This window comes from Trachurus japonicus, chromosome 14 (genome assembly GCF_045865225.1).
Source record: "Trachurus japonicus isolate A0001 chromosome 14, Traja_1.0".
NCBI classification, from domain to species: domain Eukaryota; kingdom Metazoa; phylum Chordata; class Actinopteri; order Carangiformes; family Carangidae; genus Trachurus; species Trachurus japonicus.
This window is the reverse complement of record NC_140920.1, coordinates 26,557,506-26,570,315: the sequence shown is the minus strand read 5'-3', so window position 1 is coordinate 26,570,315 and position 12,810 is coordinate 26,557,506. Positions and strand designations below refer to the sequence as shown.

Sequence of the window (12,810 nt, the reverse complement as noted above, 5' to 3'; positions counted from 1 at the left end):
GCTTCAACAGTGTGATACATTTTGAAGTGTTCCCTGACAAGTACAATGTTAATGTTTACTCATTCAACATTCATGTATAATAGATTTCTGTTTCTAACCCTTATTCTATTCATTCTGCTCACAGTCTACAGATACAGTAGCTACTCTGCCAAAGCTCCAGGCACCTCATAGTGTATGTTTAGCTTCTGATCCATCATCCAGTGCCTCAGATGATCAGTCCCAAACACAGAGCCAGAGTCATCCAGAACCATCTTCAGTGTGAACAAGAACAAAGAGTCCTGCAACAGATGGTCTGGCTCCTCCAGAGCCCTGATTTCAACTTTATGGAGTTGGTCTGGAATCACATGAAGAGACAGAGGAGACTGAGCCAGACTGAATCCACACAGGGACGGGGGGAAGTTTTCTGAGATGCTGCATACCTACCAAATACAGTACCAGGAAGAACTTAACACTGTGGAGAAGTGGTGTCGTTTTAAAGGGAAGTCCCAACATTTTATTTGCATTTTTTTCTCTCTCTTTCACCTTACTTTTAGTGCCTGGGATGTTTACACAGTTCTGTGTGACTCAATATTTATAACACTTGAGTCATTCTTGAGTCTTACAGGTAGAATAGTCTCAGAGGAGCTCAGCAAGGGGAACAGCTACAAAGAAATATATTTACGGCCGGGTGATCTTTATACAGCACCAGAAACCGTCCTCTTTCAAACCTCTCATCCCTGTGCTGCTTCTCACCATCACTTTGTTTCGGGTTGTGATCAGTTTGTTCCTCTTGCTCTCCTGTCTGTGGCTCCTGTCATACACAGCAACAGAAAAAACAAACTCTCTGCCTATGGGCTTGGACAAGCCTGGTTTCCATCGTTGCGTCTCCAAACATTCATTGCTATGGGCAACTTGTCTGCTGGGATAAAGCATGCTGTGAACTGTCACCATAGAGATGGCATGAGACAGAGGCCCAGGGGAGCACATGGTACACACTCAACTGAGAAAGAAGAAGAAGAAGTAGGAGAGGAGGAGGAGAAGGAGGAGGAGAGGGAAGATGAGGGTGCATTTTCTATTCTACTGAACACTGTGTGTCAGTGCTCCAGTTTCTTTAGACAAAATATGCAAAAATGTCAGCACCATGTTCCTGACACCAATTCACTTTCTCCATAACATTTTCTGTTTCAGTCAAATAATAGTTACTTTAAATTACATTTTGTTAGCAATAAAATGTAAAATTGGACATGGGAGAGATTTATTCACGCAATGAAGGATATCACAGTAAAATGGATACTATGTTTATGCATCTATATAAAACTACAACATATCCATTTAAAGGCAAAAGGAAGAGGAATAACACAAGAAAGTGTGAAAAACAATATGCCATGAGATTCAAAACACACTGGTCCATGGCACATGACAAAGAAACACACATTAAAAGTATGAAACTAGAATTTGTGTAGACACACATCGTCAGTGGCAGCTTAAAAGTTGAGGTCATTCTTCTATTGATCAATATACTGTGCGACAAGTGTTTAGAGGGTTAAATAACTCTATGCTGCACAGAGCACAGCTTTGTTCTCAACCATCTCTTTTCAAAGGGACTGCTCATGCACATATAACTTGACATGCTAGACAGTGAGTTCCTGATAGTTTTTCACATATTTTCAGTGTAGAGGAAGTAAATGTCTGACTGTCAAACATCAAAACTAAAGGTTTAAACTAAGGATTAAATCCTACATGGTAGGAATGTCTGTGTTGAATTGATGTGTTGACAGAAAACTTCTCAAAGAGTGACTAATTAAAGCAATATTTACACCATATTTATTACTTTCTTGATGCAGATAAACAACTGAAGAAGAGATGAGCCAGTGTTGACCTGAAAGAATAATTTTAATCCAGACACCATGGAACAAAGATGAACTAGAAAATGTCTGCAACATACATCGACATACATACTGTGCATACACAACGTGGTGTAGTACACACTGTGATGAATAATGCCACATACACAGAAGATGAAGAACCATGCAAAGGAATGATAGGGCTATGATATCTTGGATCATTAAATGTTCAGAAGAACAACTCCCAGTCCCTCATTATTTAATGATGACAATGCAGTGTTTGTCATCTCTAACAATATTAATGACATGTATACTTTAAAAACAAGCTAGCAAGCTACATAATAAAACCTTAAAATGTTTTTCAGCTGAAGAAACTCTGTGTTCACTGAACCAGAAATGTCCTTTGCCTGCAGTGAAATGTCGGCTGCTGCCTAAATATTAACCATGTTTCAGTACGGCCTGTTTTCATGGCAGTGTTGTTATTCTCCCGCTGCACTGTCATATGTTCCATCGCGATGAGGCCGAGAAATGAGGAAGAGACTATAATGTCAGCCTCATTGTGTTTTGCTCTATGAGGAAATGTTGTCATTGTGTGTGGGTGGTGAATCAGTCACATGTTGCCATTGAACATCAGTAAAACGGGACCTGATATTTATCATTATTCACTCAAATGAATCAAACTTCTGCTGATTCACAATAGAACCGAGTTTCACTTCTGCTTCTCTGTGATTGCTTCAGTGTCAGTGTCATCCTTCACCCATATTTGTTTGGTTCTTTAAATTTCAGCAACAGTGAAGATGGGCATGAAATGGGGAGACAGGGAATAGGAGACTTTCTTTCACATGTGCAGAATACTTCACAAATTATGTCTGTTGCAATGTGATGTTGTTCCTAACTGTTCCAACAAGCAAACTTTTCCACATTCATGAGTTCTGAATGTTTTTTACCTAGTTTAAATGTAGTTTCTTATTGTGCCTATTCAGTCACATTCTCTGGAGTTTGTCCTTTCTAAAAATATACATAAAGAAACACAAATTCAAGCCCTTCTTGGAAAGCTCTCTCTCAGACATATGAGTCAGACAGTATTTATTTATCCATTTATGACATACTGTAAATGATAGAACGAAATATTTCCCTTTAATTAGTTGCCCTACTTAACTGTATTTACAGATATATTATAAATATAAATATTGATGACTAATTCATCATGAAACCAAGCTCGGAGGTCCATGATAAGAGCGGCTGAAGAGGAGAGGAATGTTCTCCTCAGTGCACAAGAAGAACGTCCTGACAGAGATCAGATCTCAGCGCTGACGTCTCATGGGTGGGTGTGTGGGGGCACGGTCAAAACTCTGTGTTATCTGTGGAGGCTCAGGTCATGTTCATGTTTTTGACTCTGGTGTTTATGTGCATCTTTTCAAAAGGTAAACTCCGACTTGGAAGTTTTTCAGGGAATTTTCTGGAGGTTTGACTCTGACAGGCCGCAGCACGAGCCAAACTCACTGATTCAGGGTGGCCGGTATCTGCAGGTCAGATGAGGAAATTCAGAGTTTATTTAAATTGCAAGGCAAACACACAAAATGGATATGCAGATGTGGACAGTATTTATTTTCTGAGGAAAAGCTAAAACAATGATGTGTATTTGTAGATTCTGGTATTCAGATTTGGGGACTTTTTGTCTACACTATGAAAAATCTGACTTCTCTCTCAAAAATGTAGAAACTAATAGGCCTATTAATATGAATTTCCTAATGACTTGAAGAGAAAAACACAAAATCAAAACTTTATCTCTGTGAGTTTCCAACAGATAGTTTATCTGCTTTACACAACTTTACAGTCCATCATTCAATGAGGTAAAAGAAAACAGTGATAACCTGGGATTATACTTTCTAGTGGCTCTATCAGGGACCTGATGGACTTTGCTGTTTGGTCATCGTCATGTTTGCGAGAAGTCTGCTACCTGTCAACTTCACGTGTTCCTGCTGGAAAGAGAAGCTGACAGTCAGATGTTTTATCTACGGCCCTGTGCTGGCTTCTCCTGAAATTTTTGACCTTTTCTTTTCTTCCAGTTCTCACTTTGTCTAGTTCACAGTAATGAACGTCAGCAGCCCACCGCTGAGCAACCCTACATCCGCCTCAACCTCCTAAGCATAAATAAAGCCTGAATTAATGAAATATATTGCAAAGATATTTAATTGGAGTGAATTTCTATTCACATAAGGGGCAGATTTTCTTACATATTTTGCAAATTCTAATAGACTGATATTGAACTACTAATAAAATGTTTGTGTTTTCTGTCAGGGTTTCCACCTTGGTTTACAATATCCACTTAATATGTCCAAAAATTATTATTATAATTATTCTATATGTATTATAAAGCAGGAAATATGGTCATAAGGTTTGACCTTGGGAATACACATAGCACGTTTGATAAGAGACACTGAATGTAAACATAACCTCCAAAGGGCACCTTTAAGTGGCCAATATTCAATGTGTCTGAAAAATAAAAGGAAAATCAAGTTTCCTTTCAAATTTGATCAAAATTTTGAAAAAAAATTGAGAATTTGATGACTAACTGGAGAAAAGAAGTGCAACACCCTGTTATGTTAAATTACACAACTGTGTGACATAATTAAAAGAGTGAACAATATGTTGTGGAAAACATGATGGGGAATATGGAAACTTCCAGAAAGTTTCCATTCTCGCTCACATTGTTTTGCACCATTCACATGAGCTGAGAAAACCATAATTATTTACAACTGATAAGTCATATGATGATTTTTACACAGTCCATGTTTTGTGTGATTATTGTGACACTTTATCGAATCTGTGACAGAGATTTTTTTTTTCCACTGAATTGGTCAAATTCCACTCAGTGACTCACCCTGACCGTGCTTCTGTGAGATTACAGGGGTACGACAAGGTGTGTGGTGTGTTTGAGTGTTAAGTGTGCGACTAAAAACACCTTTGGTGCTTTTCTTACTGATAAGGCTGTAAAATGTAAATGTTCACTACCGGGGGCTGAGCTGACCTCCCCCATCAAAACTGAACTCACTTCCTGTGCCTCTTATCATTGCTTCTTATATTGAACATTTGAGAGTATAGTTTCTCTTTCTCTGTGTAGTGTCGTCTTTTCACTTAATCACTACATCATTTTTACAACCACAAGTTAATATTGGGAGGGTGCTTACTTCTACTACTGACTCCTGGAAGTAACCTACAGTGACGTTTGTGTGTGTGACATAGATTGAGAGCTTATTTCCTTGTTTAACCAGACATCTGCTGAGAGTGAGTCGAAACAGATGTGAACAGATGTTATCAGCTCAGTTAGTTTAGCTCACATTAGGTAATTTAGTTTGTTAAATATTCTACATGAGGCTGGTCGACAAAGGTCAGAGCTTGTCAACACAGTGTCTTTTAAATAGTGAGAGATTAACACAAAGTCGATATAAGGAAAAGAGATAAAGGTATTTGAGTGTTACCAAAGATAGAAAGTGAAATAATCAGATCAGGCTTAAAATAACAGTGAACCCCAAACAATGGTGTGTTTACAACACAATTATTATTAACTGACAGTGGAGCTCTTATTGTGGCTGTCAACAGGTCAGTTTATACATACAGCATGGCTTTGTGTACATGACAAAATGCGTGTGTGTTATGTATGACCAGGTCAAACTAAATGTGTGTGTACTACAACATGTGTATATATGGTGTGTAACAGATCCCAATAATCTAATTATAACTGAAACTGATCTGATTAAATAATGTGGTGCTGAGTCGGCTGTATTCAGTCTCTGTCTATATATAATCTTGTCTGACAGTTGCTCACAAACACCAAGACAAACATAAAGACACAGAAACCTACAATGATATTAAGTTTATGAACAAAAATGGCAAAAGGACAAAACATCCAATGAGCTATAAATAAATGAAGATACATTTTATATAGCCACACAGTGACTGATTATCCTGAGCTTGTTATTATCACTCACTCAAATCTAATCAAGGAATTACAGTGAGATTATTAATTTTCTGACTTTGTTTCATGACATCTTTCTTTCCGTTCTTCATGACACAGCCAATAGTCAAACATTTCTTTCATCTTTGCCATGTTTATTATGGCACTGCAAGGAGTCTACCTGCCGCACAGGAGGCTGCTCCACTGCTCCGGGCCTCTGGCTTCAACAGACGGATTCAGCTGTATCCACTGACAAAGAAACCAAACAAAGAAACCAAACTCCCAAAGCCTGGCCCGTCTTTCAGCATTTTAAACTGTTTGCATTGGCCTGGACCCAGTTTGTTTTAGCACCATATGCATTAAACAGTCTGACAAAATGAAACACTTCTGTTTTAAAATGACTTTTATTGAAATCTTCAACAATATTTGGAAGTTAGGCTCTTCTATAAAAGACCTGATTATTCCTGGAACAATGTTATAACAAGTTCATGACAAAAACAAAAACAATCTTTTTTAAATAAGAACAACATTAATTAGTGATTCTTTTACTTTAGTCACAGAAAACACATCCTGCTGATCTGGTAACACACATCCAACACACATTGTCAGACACACACACACACACACACACATACACTAACAGAGGACTGTACAGGTTGTTGCTTCAAATTTCAAATAATAGAAAAAGATATAAAAATGTTTGAAGTGAAGACAGTAATAGGAATCTATTCAAATACACAGACAACACATGGACAGTGGAATAATATACAGTAATGCCAAAATACATTACAAACACATTTTGTCACAGAAATATAAAATAATCACACATATGAACACAAAGATTGGGGCTTTGTGTGCTGATTGTAACAGTCCTTGCATCCTGAAACTGTGAGACTGCGAGGAAGCAGATAAAGCTGTAACCTGGGGCCGTATCGTGAAGCCATCTTCAGTTTCCAAGCAGAAACTCTCCTAAGCAAATATCACATGCAAAACACACATACAGCGCTGCACGCACACACACACACACATGCTCACATTCGGAACAATCCCACAACCAAATCCATGTAAAATGAGAGCTGCCTCTTCCTCGTCAGTGACACACCGAGAGTTTCAGTGAAACACGACACCAGCCGGCTAACGACAGAGACACACGCACACACACACACACACACACACACACACACACACACACACACACACACACACACACACACACACACACACACACACACACACACACACACACACACAATGAGCAGGTGGTTTTCAAACTCACATAATGCCACATAGGCTTTAGCTCTGCTCTGCTGGGAACAGGCTCTCATGTTCACACACTGAAAACTATTAGAAGATTATAGCAGAGCAATATGTGAATACAAGTTGGGCAAAAGCAAAGCAGACAGATCAATATCTACACAAACGTCTTCATGTCGGAGTCTTTTCATGGGGATTCACCCTGTGGTTTCAGACAGCAAAAAAACATACACACATTTTCATTGTTTCCTACTTCCCAACTCAGTCAGTGGGCCGTTCAGACATAGTCTTTCCTGTCGTACCCTCCGCCTGCGCTGGTGCTGCGTGGGGCGGAGTACGCCATCCGTGGTGGCTTGTACTTCTTCTCTTTTGGCGGGCAGCTGCTGCACAGCATCGCCCCGCCGATCAGGAGCAGGGCGGCCGCTCCCCAGCCGATGTAGAGGGCGGCCCCCAGCTCCCTCTTCTGTGAGCTGATCAGCAGGGGGTTGTAGAAATCCCGGATGATGACGCTGGCGGTCCAGGAGACGGGGATGAGGACCAAAAGGCCGCCGAGGAGGAAGAAGATTCCTGCGATGATCATCACCTTGGCCTTGGACGGCTCGTCTTCGATGCAGTTGGTGCACTTGGCGCCGACGATGGAGATCATGACCCCGAGCACCCCGAGGATGATGGCGATGATCAACATGGCCCTGGAGGCCTGCAGCTCCTGAGACAGCGCCAGCAGCGAGTCGTAGACCTTGCACTGCATCTGGCCCGTGCTCTGGTTGATGCAGTTCATCCACAGACCCTCCCAGACGGTCTGGGCCGTGATGATGTTGGATCCGATGAAGGCCGTCACCTTCCACATCGGCAGGGCGCATGTCACTATGGCGATGATAAATCCAATGACTCCGAGGGCGATGCCCACGATCTCCATGCCCATGGACATGCTGCCTCTTTAATCTGGTCACACAACAGCAGCTGAACAAAGGCCTTGAGTGAGGAGCGTCCTGCTCTGTTGTTCAGGTGTCTGTGACAGCACCTGTGAGAGGGTGTGATGTGGAGATGCATCCACGGAAACAAGAGATCCTTTATACCTCAGGGGAGCAAGGAGGAGTCCCACGGTGATGATGTCAATAGGAGGCCGCCTCCATATACACGCACACACACATAGACGACAGCACCTGTGCCTATACAGTGGAGGAGGGGAGCTGGAGACAGGACGGGTGAGAAGGGATGGAGGGAGGGTGTGTTTTCATGTGTGTGTGGTTGGTGGGGGTTGGTAAGAGGGCTGCCTCTTCACTTCCAGGGAGAATCAACACTTCAAAAAAGTACTTCACCGGTTTTCTCCCAGTAGCTGTGTTGTGTCCGATGTGGTGTGAAGTGGCCAGGGCTGCTGTTACCACGGTTGTGAACAGGTAAATCACAGGAAATGTCACAGTTCCTTTCTACATAAAGCGAGTAAAAGCACGACAGCAGCTCACCACAGTGAACACCAGAGAGGAAGCTTCTGCCTCTGGCTACTTGGTGAGCTTTATTGTGAGTAAGCATAGAGACCAAACACACACACTGAGGCCGTGTGATACTGTTGATCTTTCGTTACCTCTTGGTTCCAGTTGTGTGGCTTTCTTAAACAAAATGGGATTCGGTGTTGGGATAACAATCCCAAAGCTCAGCTGGAAACCGGAATAACTGCACCCAGAGTAAATATGAGCAGAGGGAAAACATAATAGGTCAGTACTCAGACACCTTTAGCATACACGCAGAGGGATCTTCTCAGTATCGGTTAAACTCTGTGCTCTGACTGAACAGCTTCTGGTTAACTGTACCATATCAAGGTTCAAGTTTCAAGGTTCATCTATTGTCACTCTCTAAAGCGTGCTTTCAGGCGAAGAGACCGAAATACTCAGGTCTCAACAACAAGTAAAACAAGTGAATAAAGCACAGAATAAAGTCCACATCAGCAGCAGTGGGGGGCAGAAGGATCAGGTAATGAGAAAGAAAGAAAGAAAGAAAGAAAGAAAGAAAGAAAGAAAGAAAGAAAGAAAGAAAAAATTCTAGATTTGACTCATTTTCATTCCAAAAAGATGTCAAGATAAATATCAAAAATATTTCTCCTTAAAATCAGAAGTGCTATTTGGTCTTAAGAGCTTTATATTTTATTAAATCAGTGTGTTAAATTTGGGTTAAGAAGCAAGAGTCATGATGACCTTGTGTCAGGAATTTAAAAACAGTACAGTATCTCATAAACTTAAAGGGACAACGAGGAGTTTTGGAAAAGCGAAGCGTTTTCACACTACATTTATGAGCCTCCGCGCGCACCGTAGAATTCTTTGACCGGCGCAAGACAGACTCATGTTTTCATTCATCAATAATTAAAGTCAGAGGTTCAAAGAGGTTCAGTTACCGTCGTAGTTCCGACCATAAACGGTGATTCGGCTGCGTTATTCTCATGACTAGTTGCGAAACCAAAAGTAAGGAACACTGGTCGGCTCACCCAGCATTTCCGCCACCACTAATAATAACAAAATAACGATAGAGACAAAACAATATATTTATCGAAAATGGGCCCATTAGCAAGTGTGGGTAACGTAGATTCATCCACATTAACGTGAGACTTTTTTATAACCAAATAGAAACTCCTCGTTGTCCCTTTAAAGCATTAAATTATTGTGGAAATAAACTTCGAAACAATCTACAAATAAACTACAATATTTATCAAAGACATTTTCAGTTTTCATGCCTGTCTGTAGACAAAATGTTATACATTTTCACCTGCTTTGCACTCACTTATCCACCCACTTCAGTTGTGCAGCAATTACAGGGCAGGTTCAGATTTCTTTATTCAGGTGCTCATCTGAACAGTGAAAGAGGGTTTTCTTGCTGGAAACAACACAGGAAGTCATTTCCCACTTGAGTGTAATGATGAATTCCACAGTCCCAGTGCTCACTCTGTGGAAATTAAAGAAAGGTATCTTCCAAAGCTGCAGTCAAAAAAACACCTAATAATCTGTAACGAAGGGAACTACACAGCAGGGGAACGTGTGTCATGTCTCTGGAAAGTTTTGGGAACATCATTCAGACCAGCCCTGAGAAACATTTAAGGTCAGGTAAGCTCAGGACTTGGTTTGATTAACAGGGGTTATGATGTTTGGGTGCTATCTTTGTGAGGACACTCATTGACATAATGTATCCCCTAGCCCCTTACCATAACCTAACTTAAACCTAATTATACCCTAAAGTCTTAACCAAACAGCCCTTGGAAAAAGTGAGGGCCGGCCAAAATGTCCTCACTTCCCAAAAATGTCCTCATTCTGTTGGTGAAAAACTCTTGCCGGTCCTCAAAACGTAATAAGTACAAGAACACACACACACACACACACACACACACACACACACACACACACACACACACACACACACACACACACACACACACACACACACACACACACACACACACCTGTACTTATCTGTAAACATAAGATTTATCATGTTACTGTGCTTTTCAAATAATGTTAAGCGACAAATGGGCAGTGTGATCAAACAAGATTACCAGAATTGTGTTGTTATTATGGAGAAGAGAGGAGTCACTCAATTAAATCACCTCCCATCGGTTCTCCCACATACGCTGAACAAATGAAATGGTTTATTTTTATTTTCATTTTATTCATTCATTTAGGTTGGAAAAAAATACAGAGGTCATGACCTCGGTGTCGTCAATGGTAGTTACCGACTCGTTCATGTGAAAGTGAAAATTCAAAAACATGCAGTCATCATAACCATGTAAAATGAACTTTGAACAACATGAGCACGTTGAAGACTGAAATAGAGTAAAATAAAAGTTCATGAGTTTTGGTTGTTACATTCTTGCACTTTTCAAACCGATAGCATTAAAATACCAAACACCATGTTGATGTTGTTCTAGATCCTGATATAATGGGAGCACAGGAAGTTGCCTCTGATTGGTGACTCAGTCTCTGTACCACAGATACCTGCTCTCCTGCTTTGAATAGGCAAAATTTCCCTCTGTGGTAGGTGAGCTCAGGTGAATAAACATGACCTACTTCTGGGTAAAATATAAATATATATAGCTTGGTGGCTTGTTTCTCTCCTCAGTTAATAAAGTCTCATCTTATCTTTAACAAACATGATACAGGATAATGAATTGATTGATTATATTTTGTGTAATTAATATGAATGTGAAATGTATGTAATAACTCAAGATACAAATAAAAGTTGTTGAGGATTTGGCAGTGAAGTGTGCTGTAGTTGAAATATGAAGTAGCAGAAAATGGAAATAGTTGTGTACAAAATTGGACTAAACGATTGTGATATTGATTTACTTGGTTAAATATGTAAAACATATCTATCTGACTCTTAAGCTGCTGCTTCATCGCTAACATCGAAAAGACAAAATATATGAGTCATATTTCAGAAAAGCGCGCATTTGTGCTTGTTTAGCTGCTTACTGCTTACTGCTTGTCAATAAGAGTTAAGAACAATCTAAAGTGACAGCTGTCTGTGTCGGCTCGTTATCTTGACACAGGAGGAATCACTCATTTGAATTTGTGGTTGAGTTTATTGTGACTTTGCTGTAAACATTCCTACTGTTAGGGTTACAGTACACACAGTAGTAGTCGTAGTACACAGTAGTCTTTTTTTTTTTGCATGTCTTCCAAACCTCAGTATTATGATAAAACTCATGTTGACAATAATTAGTTGAGACAAAAGAAAGAGCACTTGCATAATCACTCACAGTACTTAGCTATCTATGTCTACTTTGTGTATTAATTTTACATTAAGCTTCATATTGTGTTATTAAAGCTTGAAAAATGTTTTACTTCCTCACATACTGCCCTTATCTGACTTTGAGACCCTGCCCCTCTGGCAGGCGTAGGGATACAGGAGACCTCTAGGTTCTGGTTGTTATTACAGCAGACGTTTGTCGACTGATGTTGTGACATAAACACGACAAAGTGACTGATGAAGATGCTTCATGATGGGACCACAAACAGATGATCCTGCTGCTTAGCCCTGAGGTGTGTTTGTGTGTGTGACGGGTGAGAGCTACTATGGGCTTTGTGCTGCAAATGTGTGGTGGACAGAATTGTGAGGGCATTGTGTGTATGTGTGTGTGTACTTGTACAGCTATACATGTGAGGACCAGTTTGAGTTTTAATCCATCAGAATGAGGACATTTTGGGACTGTGAGGACATTTTGGCCGGTTCTCACTTTCTCAGACCCCTCCCAAGGGCTGTTTGAGGGTTAAGACTTTATAATAACTAGGTTATTATAATTAGGTTTAAGTTAGGTTCAGTAATGGTTAAGGTTATGCATTTGTTTTGGATGGTTAAGGTTAGGGTAAGGGGCTAGGGAATACATTATGTCAATGAGTGTCCTCACAAAGATAGTGTGTGTGTGTGTGTGCGTGTACATAGAGATGAGAGGTGAGGTACCTGATGTTAGCTAAAAAGACACTACATTAATTAGATCCGGGCAAGTTTAAAAATAATGTGAATAGATACCGTCTACAGTGGGTATGGAAAGTATTCATACCCCCTTCAATTTTTCACTATTTTTCACTCTCATCTTGGCAGTGTACAATACAAAAACATAGTCCTAAGATTTGACAGGGAATTTACAAATAAATAAAAAATAAAATTTGTTCCACTTTAACCTAAATACCCACCCCCACCCACCACACCACCCAAGGCCTCCAACAACCCACGTAAAACCCTGTGTGTGTGTGTTTTGATCAAGACAGGAAACCCACATGCATCAGATACTCAAAC

General features: G+C 40.3%; 1 protein-coding gene across 2 annotated transcripts; it reads right to left on the bottom strand.

Annotated features, from left to right (window-relative positions):
• Positions 1-6,397: 6,397 nt before the first annotated feature.
• LOC146974934 (claudin-3-like) lies at positions 6,398-8,088 on the bottom strand. Of its 2 annotated transcripts, none has more exons than XM_085798648.1 (2): positions 6,984-8,088; positions 6,398-6,915 (listed from the first exon to the last, which is right to left on the bottom strand). In XM_085798648.1, the coding sequence occupies exon 1, from the start codon at positions 7,961-7,963 to the stop codon at positions 7,313-7,315; it is 651 nt and encodes a 216-aa protein (XP_085654774.1). In that variant the 5' UTR covers positions 7,964-8,088; the 3' UTR covers positions 6,398-6,915; positions 6,984-7,312. The 2 variants fall into 2 exon arrangements, with proteins under 2 accessions (XP_085654774.1, XP_085654775.1); XM_085798649.1 differs by having other exon boundaries at positions 6,992-8,088.
• Between the last annotated feature and the right edge of the window lie 4,722 nt (positions 8,089-12,810).

Excerpts from the sequence above, each read along its gene's own strand:
- LOC146974934 (XM_085798648.1), bottom strand. The coding sequence starts at position 7,963 with ATGTCCATGGGCATGGAGATCGTGGGCATCGCCCTCGGAGTCATTGGA.